This window comes from Chenopodium album, chromosome 5 (genome assembly GCF_948465745.1).
Source record: "Chenopodium album chromosome 5, dcCheAlbu1.1, whole genome shotgun sequence".
Lineage (NCBI taxonomy): Eukaryota > Viridiplantae > Streptophyta > Magnoliopsida > Caryophyllales > Amaranthaceae > Chenopodium > Chenopodium album.
Window position 1 is genome coordinate 68,798,040 of NC_137838.1, and position 19,901 is coordinate 68,817,940.

Below are 19,901 nucleotides of genomic sequence, written 5' to 3' on the forward strand. Positions count from 1 at the left end.
GATTACTTTATAATTGTTAATTCAAAATTAGAATCTAAGAAAAGATACTCCTATATATTATTGCTAAAGGTGAGTATATATTATTGGTTCTTTATATTTTTTGAAAAATTGGCAGCCGTACCTTTTCTTCTTTGCTTTGAATGGGCAAGTCGTGAGTGTTGATGACAACTTGAAAGTTAGGTGTTTTGCAAGAATGGCAACTCCCCCTTCCTCCACTATACTAAAGTTGGCTTGCCTTTCCCTAAGACGACGGAACACCAATGACTTTGTCTAGTTAGATGTTCCGAAGATATATTACTTTGGTGGCCCACTTAATTACATTCAATTCCCACTATTTAGCAAATGATTTGATTTAGGGTTAGAATGGTAAGAGACCTAGCTCGTATGAAAACTACCGAATATCTAATGTCTAGGTTTTTATGACAAATCCGAGTTGAGTCGAGCCCCAAATGGAAAGAAAGGAAAGTTGTGAAATTTTTTCTATGTTTGTAAGAAAAAAGAAAGTCATATATGAAGAAAAAGGACGAGAATAGAAGTCTATAATACAAACTAGCTAGCAACAGTTTTTATCAATTACTAGGGTTTTATGTTTATAAGTTTATATGATTTTGAAATACAAAACAAGGTGGTATGAGTTTTAAACTTGATTCTAAATTTCTAATACCATAAATTTGGTTTTGTTTGAGTGTTATATATGTAACTATTTTATTGATTGATACGTGAAAATGTGAAAGGTTGGTATAAGTCATCTCCACGACTCCACCTTTTCCATGGAATTTCAAAGCCTCGTACCTAATTTTCTTATTCACGAACTAAATATGGTTTTAGACCTTTAAACTGCATACCTATTTGCCAAAACTCCCCCATCCCTTATTCTAATTTGGAATCTTAATGATCTTGTATGCATGTGGGCAATGTGGTCAGACATTCCTTCAAAACCATTTACCGTTTAACAGAAATGGGGTGGTATGTGATGATTCGATCAATTAATTGGGGAGGAAATATAAGTCAATCAGGCTGATTTACATATTATGCAAATCAGGGGTCATTTTCGTCTTTTCACTTATATTAGTAAGGGTAGTTTGGTCAGCATGTGCAAACGTTAATATTCAATGTCGTTACCTTCTGTCATGAGGAATCAGTTACAGAACTTCATCACTTTCCCCAATTCGAAACCCTAATCTGAAACCCAAACTCAAATACTACTTCTTCCTCCATGGCACCACCACCTATGGTGGTTCAAAATGTCGCCGCAAATGAAAGACTTCCCCTAAAGGATTGATATGGCCCTAATTTACACTCAATTCAAGTAGGGTGTCTTTTAGTTTCGCCGCGAAGCGACCATTGTTGGGGAAGAAGAAGAGGACAACGGGAAGAATAGGAGGACGACGGGAACTGAAGAACAGGACGAACAAGAAGGCTTAGTGGGTTTGTTCGGCGGAAGGCGTAAAGATGGTGGTGGCTATGGTGGCTGTGATGGGTTTCGGATGGTGGTCTCTGTGATGGTGACTATGGTGGTGTTGCTGGTGAAAGATGGGAGAAGATGCTTTAAAAATAAAAATAAAAGAAATCTGTAAAACCAAAACAAACGTTTGTAAGTCTAACATCTTCAAAACCAAACAATAATATAAAATTAATTTATTTGGTAAGGGGGGCCACAAAAGCAACTGATTGACGAAAATTCATCAATCAGGCTGATTGCCCGGGTCTTCCTCTTAATTGGGATCTAATGACAAATTCACCTTTTAAATTTGTAATCCCTACATACCTAAACTATCTTCCTGCTGCTAGCATTTATTCCTCACATAATTAATAGAGCTGAGAGAAGTATGAATGTAATTTAGGGGCGAATAGGTACTAATTTTTTTTTCTTGTAATAGGAAGTAAGAAATGCATGTATTCAAGGACGATCATATTGTTATTAGTCCGTTGAAAATAGTAAAGTGGTAAATGATCACTTAATCACCAAAATTTCCTCACCGTTGAATATGGACAATTTCCACACATAACAAAGATTTTAGCAATTTTCATTATTATAAATTAATTTCAATCAATATTTCTATGTTGCAGACTTGCAGTGGTAGGCTGTAAAAGCCAAACAAAATGATTGTTGTGACGTTAAGTAGTTAACGAACCGTATTATATGTCACGTTTCTTAATTAAATTTCAAACAAATAAACAATATAATACTCCGTATAATATTTGCCACACTTTTTATTAAGAAAAAGTGATGAGGTGATTAATTACACTTACACGACTGATTAATCAATAATTAATATAGAAAAAATTATGTCTTGCACTAATTTGTTGTGAACTTAATTGTGTCATTGAATACGTACTCATCTCACAATTATGTGTTTCATTGAGGAAATTTTGCCAACAACTGGAGTATTATTTAAATGACCACTTTTAAAATTAACTATTATCTTTCTTTCTTTTTTTTTTTTTTTTTGAAAAAAACTGTCACAAAAACATTGAGTAATATTATTCACAATAAGTTTTTCCTGCAAGTATTTCCGTTTTGGGACCTATATTATAAAAATTCCCTGCAAAAAACTCATACTTAATGACAACATTTCTCTAAATTAACCCTAAACTGGGTAATACATTTAAATTGCTCCAAATCACCCAATTTTGTAAAACCCTAATTCAATTGTTTGACCATACACCCTAATTTTAATATTCAATTGAGAAAAAATCAACTACACTACGATATTAATGACGATTTACCTATAATTGTATTTAATCAAAAATTTCTTTGTTTTTTCTACAACAACTGATTATAATTTTATAAATTAGTTAGCTCCCTTGATCGAAGATTTTTGTGTTTTTATGATAATTTTTTCTAAATAAAATTTAAATGGTAGTTCTCCTCAAAAGTGGTCATATATAAGTAAGTGATTCACTCTTAAATCATGCGAAGTATTTCTCGCTCATAAAAAGTTACAGACAAGAGCTTACGAGTAAAGACTAAATTGAAAAAAAAAATAGATGTAAGAGGACCAAAATCAGAGTGCTATTATTAAAATCACAAAATATCAAAGTACATTTATATCAAATCTCCAAAAAAAGAAACAAAAAATATTTAAAAAAAGAAAAAAAAAACTTTGTTCTTTTATATTGTAATACGAAGTAAAAAAATTTAAAAGATGAAGTAGAACTCAAATTAAAAATAAAAATAAAAAAAAAAGAAATGAAATACTTGTACGAAAGAAGCATGTAACTGTCTAGGCCTGTTCTCATACGTTTATTTTCAGTTCAGTTCAGCTCCTTATCTCCTTCTCTTATAAAATATTCATTTCAGTTCAGCTCAGCTCAGTTCAGTTCAGTTTAGCTAAGCTAAGTTCAGTCAATGAGTTCTCATACGTTTAAGCTCAGCTCAGCTCAGCTCAGTTCAATTCAGCTCCTAATTTCCTTCTCCTATAAAATATTCATTTCATCAGTTCAGTTCACTTTAGTTCAGTCAATGAGAACAGACCCTAAGTGTTTTTTTTTTTTTTTTGAACTTGTATTGGGTATTTAAGCTCTCATTGTGATAAAATGCACTAACTATATTATAAACGATGATAAGCTGTTTGTCGGCCTTCAATTGGCCAATACCAAATATGTTAGATATCCTTCAAATAAACTCACTTCCTTTTTCCCACCCAAAAAATAAAATTATTACTAAAAACAAAATTGTCCTCGATCACTTTCTCCCACTTGCTAATTTGCTAAACACTTGGACTATATTTGGTACTACACCAATTATCACATTGTATTAACCCTTTCAAGTAAAAAAAATAATAAATATAATATGATATGGTAGTAAATCTCTTTAGTGGACTCATGTCATATCAGCCATGAATCTAATCGAGCAATAATTATGTGGCTTTTATCAACAATTATACTTCGTATTAGTTTTGAGACGGACATGTTAGAAAAGTGGGTTATATGTGAGTTTATACTCTTCTTGGGCAATCACCAATTAATTTTAGTATAGGGGTTATTTGTGATCATACTCTTCTCTAATGTTGACTTTAGTATGACCCAGTGAAGAATTTTTCATGTAGTGGTCTTTTGGCTCATGTTAGAACACTAGTCACCAGAGAATACCCAACGTGAGGGAATTACAGCTTCATAACATGTTAGAGGATTATCCCAACCAAAAGGTTAAGCTTATGGATAAAGCATGTGCCCTACTCAGTGCTTAATATTACACTTGAAAGTGAGGGGTGAACGAGGTTAGAATCCGTGATCTTTGTATCACACTAGCTCTGATACCATATTAGGGAATCATATCAACTAAAAATTTAAGCTTATGATTGAACTTCATAAATATATATTCTATACTCTATCATAACATTAAATATAGCCATGTGAATACGTAGCTGTGAGAATCATTTTTATATACTACGGGGTATTTAATTTTTTTTTTATTTTTTTTTTTTATAATCTATAACTTATATTTTAAAATATTGATTAAATTTCTGCGTTGATAAATATGCTGAGCAAAGTGGGGCAAAAAAGTGAAGTAAACAACAATAATTGATTCAATGTTTCAATGGCACTACATGTCAAGGTGGGGTGAATATGCAAGCTTTTTCTCAACTTCCCAATTGTCATGGGTGATGGGTGAGTAGAGTAGGGGCCTAGGAGGGGAAACATGGACCCTCAAAGCTACATCATTGAAATCACTTGACATTGAGTTTAGTTTGTTATGACTTTTTTGGTTCATGGGGACATGGGGTAGTACCGTAGTAGGGGCCAAGTTGAGCCGGGGTTTAACGGTGAAACCAAGTTTAGTTTGTTTCCTTTTGTTCTTTTATGCATTAGTAATCCGGGATTAACGACTTAGAGCAAGTTTAGCCCCAAGTCTTAAGACTTAGGGTGACATCATCATTTTGAGCCTTAAGACTTATGCTTAAGACTTTTCCCATTTTTCTTCAAAAATCTCAAGCAAGTCTCAAGTTGAGTCTTGAAATTTCAAGACTCAACTTAAGACTTGAGATTGAGACCCACTTCACCCACCTCAATTTTATTTTTATTATCTCTTTTTTTTTTTTTTTTTTACACTTTTCTACATATAATATGTCAAATGTTTAAAGTCTTAGGGCTAAAGTAATAAATTTATGTAAGTCTTAGTGAGTCTTAACAAGAATTTGATGACATCATTTTTAATGGGGACCACCAAAAATGATGTCATATCCAAGTCTTAAGACTTGGGGCTAAACTTGCTCTTATGTGTCTTAATCACTTGACATTAAAACATATTTCCTCCGTTTTTTTTATAGTTGCAAAACTTTCCATACTTACAAGTTACTACACAAGATAATTGGAAAGTATTTTAAGTCAAAAGTTGTTCTATCACCCTACACCCTTATTATAATCTCATGGCCCACTAAATTATACACTTAACAATCCTTCTCCTTCATATCAAGTGTTTTAAATTACATGAGACTCACTTTTCTTAAATACCGTAAAAGAGGATGTGCTGTGTTGCAAGTATTAAGAAATGGAATAAGTACTTCTTTTGTTTTATTTTAGCTGATATGTTCTTTAGTCATATTTAACAGTGCATAATTTCAAATATTTTTTTTTTTTTTTGAAATATCATATTATAAAAAGTTTATACTATGTATATCAAAATGACTCATTACTATGTTTTCCTTAACTATTGATATAAAAAGGAAAATTTGTCAGGAAAAACCTTTTAAAGTGACCTTTTTGTCATAAAAAACCTTTTAAAATTTTTTTGGCCAAAGTAAACCTTTTTAAAAAAAATTTGTTCAAGAAAGCCAAAACCCAATTTCCGACATTGACTCACCATTCTCCGGCGTTGACCACGTGTTTTACAACATGTGTCATGCACATGACCCCTATTTTCCTAATTACACCCCACTTTGCCTAATTTAACACCCTTTTCCCTCCAATTAAACACTCTCTCTCCTACTCTCTCTCTCTCTCTCTCCTACTCTCTGTGAATACATCGAGGCCATTAACCCAGGATTATCATGGGTTCATGATGTCCTCTTCGCAACAGGAAAACCACAACCAAACCTCGTAACACCTCCTCGACCCATAGTCGCTGCATAATTGAGAAAAATTAAAAAGGGGAAAAAAAACCCTAATTCTCAATCAAGAATCGAAAAAGTTAGAGTTACACAAATTAATCACTTACCTATTGTCGAAAATTAGTGACAAAGCCTACTACTGCTTCGATTTTGCTGTACTCCAACAATGGCGTGAGAATTTGAGAACACAGAGGAAAGAAGGAGATGAAATAGGAGAGAGAGAGAGAGAGTAGGAGAGAGAGAGAGAGAGTAGGAGAGAGAGTGTTTGATTGGAGGGAAAAGGGTGTTAAATTAGGCAAAGTGGGGTGTAATTAGGAAAATAGGGGTCATGTGCATGACACATGTTGTAAAATATGTGGTCAACGCTGGAGAATGATGAGACAACGTCGGAAACTGGGTTTTGGCTTTCTTGAACAAAAAAAAAAATTAAAAGGTTTTTTCTGACAAAAAAGTCACTTTATAAGGTTTTTTCCGGACAAATTTTCCTTACCTGTATCCTTGTGATATATACATCCACTAAAAACCCTTCTAGTTCATGACAGTGAGAAGTATAGTTTTACAATAATAAACTCTCTAAAATATGCCTTACTTATTACAGTATCTCACTGGAGTCCAATCCTTGATGATTATGAGTTCAGAAAAGCAAAACATCCACTGTTTTTCAAAGATGGGACCTAGTCACTCCACGTAGTGGGTCCACTGGCCGCCATAAAACTTCCAAAAAATGCAAACATTTGCACTACCATCTCCTCATTATAAATAGACATGGCCCTAGTAGTAGTGTAATATGGTATAGAGCTATATTGTAACAAATAAAGCTCAATCTTCACTCTCAAAGTTACAATAAAAAGAAAGTGAGGTCTTTTATATAATGGCTCCTGCACCAATCACACACATGAATGTAGGGCACATAGATGATGTGCAAGAGCTAAGAAAAACCCAAAGTACCACAGTTCCTGATAGATTTATGAGGGACGTAGATGAGATCGATTCAGTCATTTTTGATTCGCCTATTAGTAAAGATGTTCCTATTATTGATCTTTCAAAGATTGCTAAAGGAAGCTATGATGAAATTATTAATCTAGCGTCTGCTTGCGAGGAATGGGGTTTCTTTCAGGTATTAATTGCTTTATTTTCTATTTTCATATCACATAGAATTTACTATACCCGTTTCATATAATTATTCGTAACCAAGAAATATTTTACGTGTCATAAGTAATATCTTTTGTTGTATGATTTTTTTCCATAGCTAGCTAGCAATATTAGGTCTTAGGCTCTTAGCACGTTGAATTATTGTTGCATGTACACAATGTTTCTTGTGTCTAGTATGTACACATCAAGTGTCAGATCCAACTTGAATATTTTGAAAAAGTTTTTTATATTGTCCCACATTTTTATTAAACTTAATTAACTCGTCTTTTTTTAATGTGAGGTACTAATATGCTCATCAACTTCACTAATCTTAGTTAACCAATTGCGTGGAGCCTTTTACACATATTTTTAAGATCTTTAGTCAACTTTTTAAAGTAACTTTAAAGTTTTCTAACACATGTTATAAATTAAATCAACTAGTCAAGATTATCACTAAATTAAACAAAAATAAAATGTAGACTTAGTGCATGAAAGTATGAAACTATAATTAAGAAGACTAGTAGACCAATCTTTGTACATTTCAGTGACTTTGGTCCCCTATAATATAATTTTTTTTATGTATCAAAGCTTTTTCTTACAAGTATTTTAACTTTATTAACATAATTTAAATCTATTTACTATGTTTAATTTTTAATGTGACGTACATGCTTAGGTCATAAACCATGGAGTTGACACAAAAATTCTAGAGAAGATGGAAAAATTGTCAATGGATTTTTTCATGCAACCATTAGAGGAAAAACTAAAGTACAAAATGGCACCAGGAACTGTTCAAGGATATGGTCAAGCTTTTGTTTTCTCTGAGCAACAAAAGCTTGATTGGTGTAACATGTTTGCTCTTGGTATCCATCCACATTTTATAAGGAACCCAAGTCTTTGGCCAACAAAGCCACTAAATTTCAGGTAATTAAACGACTAATGTATTGTTTCATCTGTCCGAAATAAACAGTCACATATATTATTACTTTTAACATGTCTGGAAAAAGTTGTCACATTTTCTAACTGTCTTTGCGTGCAGTGAAAGCATTGAGGCATACACAAGGGAGATAAGGACTTTGTGCGAGAAGCTACTGAGGTGTATCGCGGTGAGCCTTGGATTGAGAGCAGAGAGGTTTGAGGAAATGTTTGGGGAAGCAGTTCAAGCCATAAGAATGAATTACTACCCACCATGTCCAAGACCAGACCTAGTGTTAGGGTTAAGCCCTCATTCTGATGGAAGTGCACTTACTATTTTACAACAAAAGCAAGGAAGTTCTGTTGGCCTTCAATTGCTCAAAGACAATAAGTGGGTGTCCATCCATCCAATCCCTGGTGCTCTTGTTGTCAACATTGGAGATACTCTTGAAGTAATTACTCTCTCTCTCTTTTTTTTTTTTTTTTAAATGATAACAAGTCGTCTATCTTGCTTGCGATCTAATTGAGATTTTCACGAACTAGTTAAGCTAAGTTGTGTTCAAATAAGTTAGGCTTAAGAAGTCGTTAAAATGCTTGAGTTATAGGTTCTTGGCTCCAAATTAAATTACCTTTAGGTTACAAATTACAACTTAAGTTCAAAACCTTTTCTTGAGAAAATACAAGTTCATCTTGATGACAAACAAAATTTATTTATCTAATGGCATTTTCGTAAATAGATGAATAAAAAATCTCAATCAGCATGGCATTTTCGTAAATAAGTCAACATTTGTGGGACCCACATATTAATAAAAGTTGTTCACTTATTTACAAAAATGTCATGCTGACTGGGATGAATTGTTGATATATTTACGAAAATGTCATTAAATAAACAAATTTTGTTTATCATGAAGATGAATGGGGCTCCCTCCCTTTTCTTCTATACATGTACGCGCACATAAAATTAATATACTACCTCTATTAATTATAATTATGTGCAACTTTGTGGTATTATTTGTGAGATATAAAATGTTTCGTACATAATAATTAACAGAGGTAGTATAATTATAAGTTTAAAGGAGACAAAAGGGAAAAAAAGAACAAGAGAAGTAAACGCAATGATGAATTCAATGGCACTTAAAGTCAAAGCTCGATGTATATACAAAGTTACAAACCTTCCTAAGGGGGGGACAACTTAAACCTTTAATCTTGATTAATCACTAGACCATTAGTTTAAGTTTGTTCTCTGAAAAGTATAATACAAGTAATAAAGTTTAGTTTTTTAGCACTTTTATTTCCACTTTTGTGCTAATGGGGCTGAGTTGTCGACTAATGGTAGCATCAAGTTAAATTTTCTTTTGTCCTTTTCTTGTACTGCTTTTCCAGCATAAACCAAGTTGTTTGCTATATTTGACAGCTTAACTCCTTTAACTCATATTTGCACTGTTGGAACAGAACTTATCACTTATACTGTAATTGCCCTTTTATTTCATTTTCATTCACTTATATGTTGTAGGCTTGTAGCATACATATTATACTTACGAGCTTTTTGAGTCGAGTTATTTTACTCTCTGCTTGACTCAACTTGTTTATGTCTCGAACTAACAAGTTGAGCTAGCCAGAATCATAAATAATTTAACTACGATATTTTAATTTGTTTTAAAATTTTACTTACAAATATTTTGATATTTATGTAGGTGTTAACTAATGGGAAATATAAAAGTGTGGAGCATAGGGCAGTAACTAACATGGTAAAAGACAGGCTCTCAATTGTGACATTTTATGCACCAAGTTATGAAGTTGAACTTGGGCCGATGCCCGAGTTTGTGGACGAAAGCAACCCGGTCCAGTACAGAAATTATCTTCATGGAGAGTATAGTAAGCACTATGTCACTAACAAGCTACAAGGGAAGAGAACCCTAGAATTTGCCAAACTTGGCACTCACATTCCAGTGTAAACTATAATGACCGTCGTAACTATGAATCGTTCGTTACAAATTTTTAGTTGTTTTCGAGTAATAGTCCTAATCAGGTACATCATGGCCCGTCATGGATACGCCTAGACCGGGTACAAGATCTAGGTTTCCGTCTTTTTTGTATAAAGCGAAAAAATTAGACAACGTTGATAGATTTGTACCAAAGGTAGTCAAGAAGAATGACCAGTTTTTATCTATTGTACAAGATTAAACAAATCTAAGTTGGGAATGCTATCATATGATTCATATCTTGTAGAATAGATTTTGTACAAGATCCTTTGAGATGTATAGTAGTGCAATTATAATCGAGTATGTTTGTATCAATGTACTTTGTAAGGCCCCCTGAACAGGCCAAGGGTTGTGCATGAGCAATTATGTAGGTGTTGGGTAAGACTGCATCTAATATCAATGTGAAACTAAAAGTTCAGTGACAACCGACAAAATATCGCGCAACCAGTCGCTAAATATTTCAGTACATAATAACCAAAAGCCTACCTTCAGAAGGAAATTTCTATTACGAAATATACAAGCCTCACCGTGAGACAGAAGTTTTCACATTCAACATCTACCATAGAAAAGGACTAAATTTCTAACTGTAATACTTCGTATTAAAGTACACGCCTACATGGGGATGGTGCACTAACATTGCTCATAGCAACATGAGTAAAGCTTCCTACCCCTAGTTCAGCTTTGTCCGCCTACGATCAAGACCCACTCAGATATGATGCCCTTATGGAAAGATGGGGTACTGGAAACAGTAGGATTTGAACCATGATGGTGGCTTTGCCCCAGAAACGATCTTTATCATCAGGCCACAAACTGGAAATTGCAACCAAATTCAATTGTGTTGTTTACTCACCAAAAGCTCTTGAAGACGGTAAAAAGTTAGTTGAGACATGGTGGATTTAAAAGAAGGGCACCTCTATCTCAATTCATAGCTAGTCTATCGCACAAAGATTGATATGCTGAAGTACAAAGCTTGAACTTCTCCTCTGCAGCAGCCTGTTATTCATATGCATGGAAAATTTATTAGACAAATTAGTTTATCGCACTTTTTTCTCCATAAATTAGATTGAAGAGATTAGGACAGATGTTAATTACTTTGGAGGTTCCTAGGTGACGGTCAGGGTGCCATTTTAAGGCACAGGATCGGTACCTGGAACATAAATTGATAAATGTTAGATACAACAAGATGGAATCCTCAGGTCACAATAAATAATGAAATAAAAGAAGCAAGTCCAATAAACTCACGCAATTTTCACATCATCAAGTTTAAGGGGACCAGAAGCACTCAGCCCAAGAGCTATCCTCTCTGAAGCTAGATCTGATGACTTCGTGTCATCTTCTGACATGTACTCATATTCATCATCGTCTTCAATCCACTGTCTCCTTTTCCAAGAGGTCTTACCACTATTAGAATATCGTGATGAGTTACTCCTATCAGAGTAATCATCGTTCACAAATGACCAGATGAAAAATCGATCATTAAATGCGGATTGAAAAATGGTCTCAAGTCTCTGAACATCATCATCATCTTCACAAAAATTGTATCCTCCTGGACACAAATAAAGCAATCATACAGGTGGTTATTTTTCAAATCTGAAGCAAGAAAGGAAGGCTTAGGCTATGTCCAATTCAACTTATTTAAGTAAATATATGCTTAATTCAGAAATGATCCGACAGACTAGACCATATTTTTTATTTGTGTTTGCTTATCACTAAATATCTTGTTTCTTAATTAAAAATAAATAAATAAATAATAAAATAAAATAATGGTAGTTTATATTTAGCAAATAGTAATATAAATTCAACATATCATTTGATAATTTCTTTGCTTGAAGATTAGTGTACACAAAAGGTCAAGGTTTAATGAAATTAGAAAATCATATCAGATTAACTCAAATTAGACCATATCAGGCTAATTGACCATAATGGTGTTTTGGGTATTTTTACCCTACCACGTGGACCTCTCATAGTGTGACATGTGTCACCCTAGGCAGGGCCCAAAGTAGGGCTCGATACGTGGCAGACAACCCCAAAGAAAATGGCGGCCTCCAAGGCCTAAATCCCTAGAAAGCCGTAAAACAGCGCAGCCCAATCATTCCTAGGTTATGGTAACCTAGGACAAGGACACAAATCCCAATGACCCTATAAATAGGGAGATTCCCCATATTTTGGGGACACGTTCAATCATTACATCATTTATTATTCTTGAAAGCAGAGAAACACCTGATCTCGGAATCCGAGAAGATATTTACTTTTGCGCACCCTCTTATTCCGAATATTTACTAACTTGAACGTCGGAGGCGAATCTCCGACCAACCTGAGCTTCCGTTATTTTGTAGGTACAGACGACCAGAATCCAAACTTAGTGACGTAACTCTTCCAAGGGACCAGAAAAACCCCGAAACAATTGATATAAAAGTTAACACCATTGTAGCAAATTGTTATAAAAATTATTTCCGACAACATATTGGTCTAAAAGATAACATGTGGCGACAGATTGGTATAAAAGTTAACATGTGGCGACATAATGGTATATAAGTTAACAAGTTGCGACATTTACCCCTATTTTCTCGTCCAATGAAAGCCCGTGTTATACAATATGCTTATATATACTTTGTAAAATGTTTTTAAAACTACTTTCATAACTTTTTTATTACCAAAATATACTTTTCCCTCCTCCTTCCCACCTAATATTATCAATAATTATTTCTTATTTTTTATTTCGTTTAAAAAAAATTATCAAAAATTATAAGTTATGAATTGTCATATCATCTTAAATTAAATTATACCATTAAATAAGTATCAATAAACAAGATATTAAATTAAATACAATAACTTTGATGAATCAATCCTTACCCGCATCCATAATTTTATATTAAACATAAAAGAGAAGATTGAATCATATTAATAATATTAATAAGCTATTGCCAAGTCTTACTAGTTCAACCAACACCTTAAAATAGCAATTACTTCTTATTAAGCTGGTGTTGAACAAAAAATACATACAAAAGGTACTAGTTATTCATATTGGCTTTCCTGTTTGTTTTCCCCTTCTTTTTCACTATTATTTCTTTGGATATTACTTCATAATCTTTTTAAATTAATTTAAAAGGTAGAGAACAGGAAAAAGAAATTTCAGATAAAAGTTTTTAACACTAAAAATAAGCGCGTGTAAACTACGCATATACTCCAACATAAAAGGGGTAAATGTCACAACTTGTTAACTAATATACCAATATGTCGCCAACTGTTAACTTTTATACCAATCTGATGCCGACAATAAATTTTATACCAATCTGTTACAAGGGTGTCAACTTTTATACCAATGTGGTCAATTGGCCAATACTATAGCCTTAGTTTAGCACTTTCATGTCTCTTAAGACACTGGCTCGTTAAAAAGACACTAAAACAAGCTGCAAATATTAAACCTCGTAGTTGGTTTTATATTTGCAAGGATTATGCTTTGAAGATATGTGTGGATTCCTCAATTGATCTGCGTTGGCTTGATTTTTGAAAGAGGGTGAGCAGATGCCTCAACAGCTTAACATTTAACAAGACCCATATATTTCATATCTCTCTGTCTCTTTACTAACATTGACTTATAACTTCTTTGCCTCGGATTCAAGTATTCAACAAGCAAATCATGTCTATGCCACCTCTAAATACACATTATATAAGCATCTCAGTTCTGATATTTTATTTACTTCAATTTACCCCAAAGCCTGACAAATATGCGATGAGTAAAGCATGGCAACAGGCACCCATGTTCCAGTGTGATAGGTCACGATCAACCCTCTTTGAAAAGGTTACCCATATTGCCAGTTTCAAATAGGACAACCAAGCAACTACAACTTTTCTTTTGCAGCAAAATAGGGAATTAATGCCTAATTGCTTAGGAAAAATGGTAGAAAAATGGGACAAAGAAAAAAGAGGATAATTGTGGATTATTGCTGGGAAAAAGGCACATAAAATCATAGACAGGCATACAGCTAACATTAGCAAGCAAATACAACTTACCCTTACTTCTGCCTTTCTTTTGACGTCCCTGGGTATGAGAAGAATTCCTTCCTGGTCCATTATGAGGTTTCCTGAACCATGAAGGGCCCTTAGCTGACTGGTCATCTTGGTCAGAGTCAGAGTGCCAGCTCTGTAAACAACCACATTGGCAACAGTGGTCAGAAAACAACCATATAACCAGTCCCAGCCGGCAACAGAAATCAAGTAGTAGCAAAAGCAGTATACATATGTGTTCTCAATCCTTATGATCAAAACAAAGCAGCAAGAGAAGACCCCCCCCCCCCCCTTCCCCATCCAACTAAATCAAATATAGAATGAAGTTTTGATGAGCAATCCTTCCTCTGTTTAAAAATTAACGCAGTCTCCAATTTAGTATTATGACCATCAATATTTACAAAGGTTAACAATTTAAAACTACACGTTGAGACAAATCTTACAAATACTCACAAGATTATACACTTTTTGTTATATTGGTGTGAAATCATAGTCAAAGTTTTTAAATTTGACTTTAAAAGAGATATGTTACTTATAGGAAGCGGGGAAGTATAACTAATCAGACCAATTGCTGTTTTCCGGATATTCATAGGTATTATCCAAAGGCATAAATTAATATAGTCATGGGAAAACTTTTCTAAATACTGAACATAGTTGCAATGAAACAGCATGAAAACAAATTTATGATTCAAAGACTGCTTAAATATTAATAATCTTACAAAGATTGACAAACTTATTAAGGTTTTGTTTTGGGATAGTGATGATATGCACAAGAAAGTTCCTATTGTATGAGAGGAAATTTCTGTGCCTAAAAAGTAGTTGTTATGCAGAACCTGGAGCTGTGCATAATATAAGATGGATATAATGGGACATGATACGATACATCTAATGGATAAAGATGGCTTTGTAGCTAGCAAACACCACAATTCAAATTCTGAAATTCAACAACCAAATGCATTGCAGACTAACTACTCCCAAGCCCTCCTTTGTATTAAGGTTAACAGTACAGGGAATATGAACTACCAAAGTTGCGCTTTTGCGCCCAATATTATATCATGCGTTCCGTGCCAAGGGGCTAAAGAAACTGCACACTTTCTGACATGGTGTGCAAGGACTTTTAATTTCTTGTAGAGATGAATGCTACATACAACCATATTTACTACTAACCTCTATCATTTAGAACGTTTTATATAATTGGAAATAGTTAAATCAAAAAAAGATTCCAGAATGATATTGAGCTGCTTTACATGAAATCGTGAATTGATTTCGAGGTTGTGACATTAGTGGAAGAAATTCTTCCAAAGTTATGGTACCCCTCTCTTCCTTACCCTCTCAATTTTCCATTTTTAACTACTTTCACTAGGTTCTTTCTAATAAATAGCTCCTACTATTACCAAAAACTGTAAGAACAATCTCCATGCCAGAGAAAGAAAAAATTTAAAGCACCGTTTATAACTCCTACCTACATATTCAATACAAGGTACAATTCGCACAGCAAAAATACCTATGTTATGAGCAATTGAGCATCCGACAAAAACACATTACTTTCACAATTTAGCAAGCATATGAATACATAATTCAATTTCATCCCAAATGTTATTGGTTTGATAATTGTAAAAAGCATCATCAAACTCTCACCTCAAATAGGTGATCAACATAGGCGTTCGCATTCCGCATTAAATTTTGCTTGAAATGGTTCCTTCTATAACCTGCTCTTCTGTTATAACTGTTATTATTATTCTTGTATCTCTGCATTGCAACAAAATAAAACCATCACATGTCATAGTAAGTACTCAACAATGTAACTCAGTGGATGTCAACTAGCTTAGTTGGTAAATATTACAATTCGAGATTAAATCTCCTCTAAATAATTGCCCTTTGCTCTCTATACAAACAAAAAAGTTAGAAATGCCTCCCCCACCCCTCAACTTCAATCTACCCCATAAATCAAAATAACTTAACCAAATCCAATTGAAACCAAAATTTGAACATTTTGCTAATACCCATTATCACCAACAGCATACACTCTAGTTTAATGCATTAAAATCCAATAATTTCTTAGGAATCACATAATAGAATCAACCCAAATTTCTAAACCCAATACAATCTATAAACTTAATTAATAAATGTAATTAAATTCAACGAAAACCCAGTTAAAAGTTAAGATTTTTTTTTAATTAGGGAAGAAAGCAAAAAATTATTGAAAGAAAGAGAAAAGGTGGAAAGAAGACTTACAGCAGTCCAGGGATTGCGTCGACCTCGCTCAAGAGCTGTTGTGGAATGGAAAAATGCAGACTTTATATGAAAGAAACTTGATTGTGGGATTTTTAGGGCTGATTTTATTGAGGCATTCATCTTCCTTCAACTTTTTTTTGGGGAGATTGAGAATGAATTTCAGACTGAATTGGTCTTATAGAGAAGAAAAGGGGGTAATTAGGAACAGAAAATGAACGAGTTAGCTCAATTAAAACACATAAACACAGCTCGAGTCAATTTTCATGATTGTGAAAGGACCCATTTGGAATGTGATTTGGGTAATTTAACTCCGATTTGGTTTGTATGGAGCTGAGATACAATCTGAGCCCCAACCTCTCTAGCTGTAGCGAACCCAATCCTACTGAAGATGTGAGCAGCCGCACGAGCACCAATATCCTGAGTTTTAGCGAACGCCTAAACCCGCTTCAGCAACGCAGTAGCATCCTTCTCTAATTTATCCCATAACGAAGAAAAGGAGAAAGGAATAAAACCATAGCCAATAGCCCTGCAACGTACCCCATATTTATCCCGCTTCCGCTAAGCCGTCGCCGACACAACACGGCCAGGAACGAAGTCAGACAACCCCGATTGTGTCAAAGGTGAAGACCTCATCAAGTCGACACATACATCACGACCTCTATCCCAAGAATAAAGCAACACATCTGCTGGTCGTAGAGTCCTGTCGTTCCCTCCAGTCAACCCAACGTTAACCTCCTTTCGAGCATAAATCCCGAACCGAAAACAAATACCAACAAGGGTGTAACGAACAACAATTAAATATTATTATTATTATTATTATTATTATTATTATTATTATTATTATTATTATTATTATTATTATTATTATTATTATTACTACTACTACTACTACTTTTACTATTATTATTATTAATATTATTGCATTATTATAATAATTATTAAATATTTTATTATTATTATTATTATTATTATTATTAAAAATTAATAATTATTATTTTTATTATTATTATTAAAATTAATAATTAGTATTATATTTAAATATTATTTATTATCTTAAAATATTTATTTTTATTATAAAAAAATTTATTATTATTATAATAAGTATTATTTTTACTATCATTGTCATTATTATTTTTTTGAGAAAATATTATTATTATTATTATTATTATTATTATTATTATTATTATTATTATTATTATAATTAATAAATATTAATTTTTATTTTTATTATTATAATTATTACATATTTGTTATTATTCTTAATATTATAATTATTAAATATTAATGATTAAATATTATTATTATTATTATAATTCAATATTAATTATTATTTTAATTATTATTAAATACTAATTTTTAATAATATTATTATTATCATAAATTATTTATTTATTTATTTATTATTAAATATTAATTTTTAATAATAATATTATTATTATTAAATATTAAATATTAAATATTAATTAATTATTGTTGATATTATTAAATATTAATTTTTAATAATATCATTATTATTAAATATTAATTATTATTATTAAATATTAATTATTATTATTATAATAATAATTCAATATTAAGTATTATTTTTAAGCAGAGCAGAGCATAGCAGATTGAAGTAGAGCAGAGCTGATTTCAGCAAAGCAGAGCAGCTCTAAAGAACGGGGCCGTACCACTTCGCATTACTTGCAACAAAGGGGTATTATTTGTGAGACATAAAATATTCCTTTATTGCAAGTAATGCGAAGCAGAGGTAGTATTTAATTTAACTCCAATTTAGTTGGTAACCGGACTTTTGAATTTTTTATCATTCAAAGCTTAAGATCCATTGTCACTTTAAAATCACAGTGAGCGTAATTATAAGATTAAAAATTTCTTAAATAAGGCCAGGTTATTTTTGTGTGACTTGAAATCTAGGAGAAATGGCATAGGCCGGCTTCAATTGCACATGTCTATCAATCTAACGTGAGGTAATTCAATTTGGAGGTGATACCTTGTTTCAATAGCTTTCTGGCAATTGATCATATGTCTCTTTATAATAAGAAGATAAAAAATGAGAAGGTTATGGTCTTTTAAAAAATAATTGTTCAAAGCTAAAAAGTTTTTGCCATTAAAGTTTCCTCGAACTTTACTTTGCTTCATTTCTTTATCTTCCGATTTGTTTCCTATAATCTAATATGCTCAGACGACTACTAATTTATTCATTAGAAAATAGTTTAGGGTTTCTCTGTGTCATAAAAGTAGCTATTAGGTGGACAACAAGGCGCACCTGTAAGAAGTTTCGAAACCAAGATGTTACTCCACTTTTGATAGGGATACCAAACTTTGTATTATGGGAGCAGACTTCTTTTAGCACATCATCATGAATCTTCATAGTCAGGATTCTCGCATCCTTAATTTGTTTTCTTTTTTACTATATTTGTGACTTCATCTGGCATATTCATAGCACGACTAAAACTGGGGTCATCCAAAGACTTATCTAATGCCTAGTATAGTGCTTTTCTTTAGCATTTTGTCTCTTCTAACCCCTGTTGTCCCTCTGACTCGAGTCACCTACTATAATTATAGAGTCTTGGGCAAGAGCCTCCTTTTCGAAAAAAGAGAGTTAGCAAATTTGGATTTCGGCCATAATGGTCGTCGAATAATCCTTTACAAGGAGTTTGAGTGGGGGGGGGGTGATATGTCAATTTTATATAGTATTTTACCCCCGTTCCTTGGTCATAATTGGTAGTATTTTTGGCTGTTTAGAGCCACTTTTATTACTAATTGATATTTTCTAGTGTTTTCGTAGTTTTGGTTGAGTTTTGTAGGAAATTGCACCTTTTGAGCATTTTCCCGAGATTTTGTAGAACGACTACGAGCATTGGAGGGCACGACCACTTTTCATAGCCCAGGGCCGGTCGGAGTCATCAAGCCGGTAATTAAGGGCTCGACATGCGGATACCGAGCATTAGACATCGAGTGATCAAGACCCAAAGTAGAGATTCAAATTGGGCCAAGATGTGAGGCCTAATCCAAGTCCAGCCTATAGCCGGGCCCGATCGGGCAATCCTTAGCTCGATCGGGCGGCTTTCCAGAACAAGGGGACGAAGAAAAAGGCGGGTCTGATTGGGCGGCCCTTCACCCGATCGGGCGCGTGTTTCTGAGGAGATAATTTAATTTCGGCGATTTACTTAGTTTTAATGAGGATTAATTAACAATTTTGTATAAATGCGTTTTAGTGTTATTAGTTTGGGACCTATTCTCTTAGACTTTCTCTCTCTACTTAGCTTTATTTTCTCTCTCTACAACTCTATACTTTGTTCTTGGTTCAACCCTTTGTTTACGTTAACTTTGGTAACGATTTCTTCTCTATCAATTTCAGAATTCTATTTCTTTATTTATCATGTTTTGTTTAATTGCTTTGTTTAGTTTAGATTTAATTATGCGTGAGTAGTTTTCTTTCTAGGGTTTATGGGGATCCATAAATAATATGAAGGGGTAATTTATTGGTGTTGATTGTCAATGCTTAATTAATTTCCTATTGATTGATTTAATGCTATGCAACTAGATTTACGCAGATCTTTTATGTATGAGTTTAGCA

At 33.2% G+C, this 19,901-nt stretch overlaps 2 protein-coding genes across 3 annotated transcripts; one reads left to right on the plus strand and one right to left on the minus strand.

Annotated features, from left to right (window-relative positions):
• The first annotated feature begins 6,885 nt into the window (after window positions 1-6,885).
• LOC145632195 (protein LATERAL BRANCHING OXIDOREDUCTASE 1-like) lies at window positions 6,886-10,341 on the plus strand. Its single transcript, XM_081684505.1, has 4 exons — window positions 6,886-7,170; window positions 7,858-8,105; window positions 8,221-8,548; window positions 9,791-10,341. The coding sequence occupies exons 1-4, from the start codon at window positions 6,925-6,927 to the stop codon at window positions 10,049-10,051; spliced, it is 1,083 nt and encodes a 360-aa protein (XP_081540631.1). The 5' UTR covers window positions 6,886-6,924; the 3' UTR covers window positions 10,052-10,341.
• A 224-nt stretch (window positions 10,342-10,565) lies between these two features.
• On the minus strand, window positions 10,566-16,603 carry LOC145632197 (uncharacterized). Of its 2 annotated transcripts, XM_081684507.1 has the most exons (7): window positions 16,322-16,603; window positions 15,725-15,835; window positions 14,093-14,222; window positions 11,321-11,624; window positions 11,171-11,225; window positions 10,990-11,071; window positions 10,566-10,888 (listed from the first exon to the last, which is right to left on the minus strand). In XM_081684507.1, the coding sequence occupies exons 1-6, from the start codon at window positions 16,439-16,441 to the stop codon at window positions 10,997-10,999; spliced, it is 795 nt and encodes a 264-aa protein (XP_081540633.1). In that variant the 5' UTR covers window positions 16,442-16,603; the 3' UTR covers window positions 10,566-10,888; window positions 10,990-10,996. The 2 variants fall into 2 exon arrangements, with proteins under 2 accessions (XP_081540633.1, XP_081540632.1); XM_081684506.1 differs by having other exon boundaries at window positions 10,566-11,071; window positions 16,322-16,602.
• Window positions 16,604-19,901: the final 3,298 nt, after the last annotated feature.

What these genes read in the sequence shown, in the direction of transcription:
- LOC145632195 (XM_081684505.1), top strand. Translation starts at nt 6,925, where the DNA reads ATGGCTCCTGCACCAATCACACACATGAATGTAGGGCACATAGATGAT. An exon ending in AGGAATGGGGTTTCTTTCAG is followed by an intron (nt 7,171 to 7,857) that starts GTATTAATTGCT and finishes GTACATGCTTAG; the next exon opens with GTCATAAACCATGGAGTTGA. An exon ending in ACATTGGAGATACTCTTGAA is followed by an intron (nt 8,549 to 9,790) that starts GTAATTACTCTC and finishes ATATTTATGTAG; the next exon opens with GTGTTAACTAATGGGAAATA.
- LOC145632197 (XM_081684507.1), bottom strand. Translation starts at nt 16,441, where the DNA reads ATGAATGCCTCAATAAAATCAGCCCTAAAAATCCCACAATCAAGTTTC. An exon ending in GACGCAATCCCTGGACTGCT is followed by an intron (nt 15,836 to 16,321) that starts GTAAGTCTTCTT and finishes GTTGCAATGCAG; the next exon opens with AGATACAAGAATAATAATAA. An exon ending in GTCACCTAGGAACCTCCAAA is followed by an intron (nt 11,072 to 11,170) that starts GTAATTAACATC and finishes TATGAATAACAG; the next exon opens with GCTGCTGCAGAGGAGAAGTT.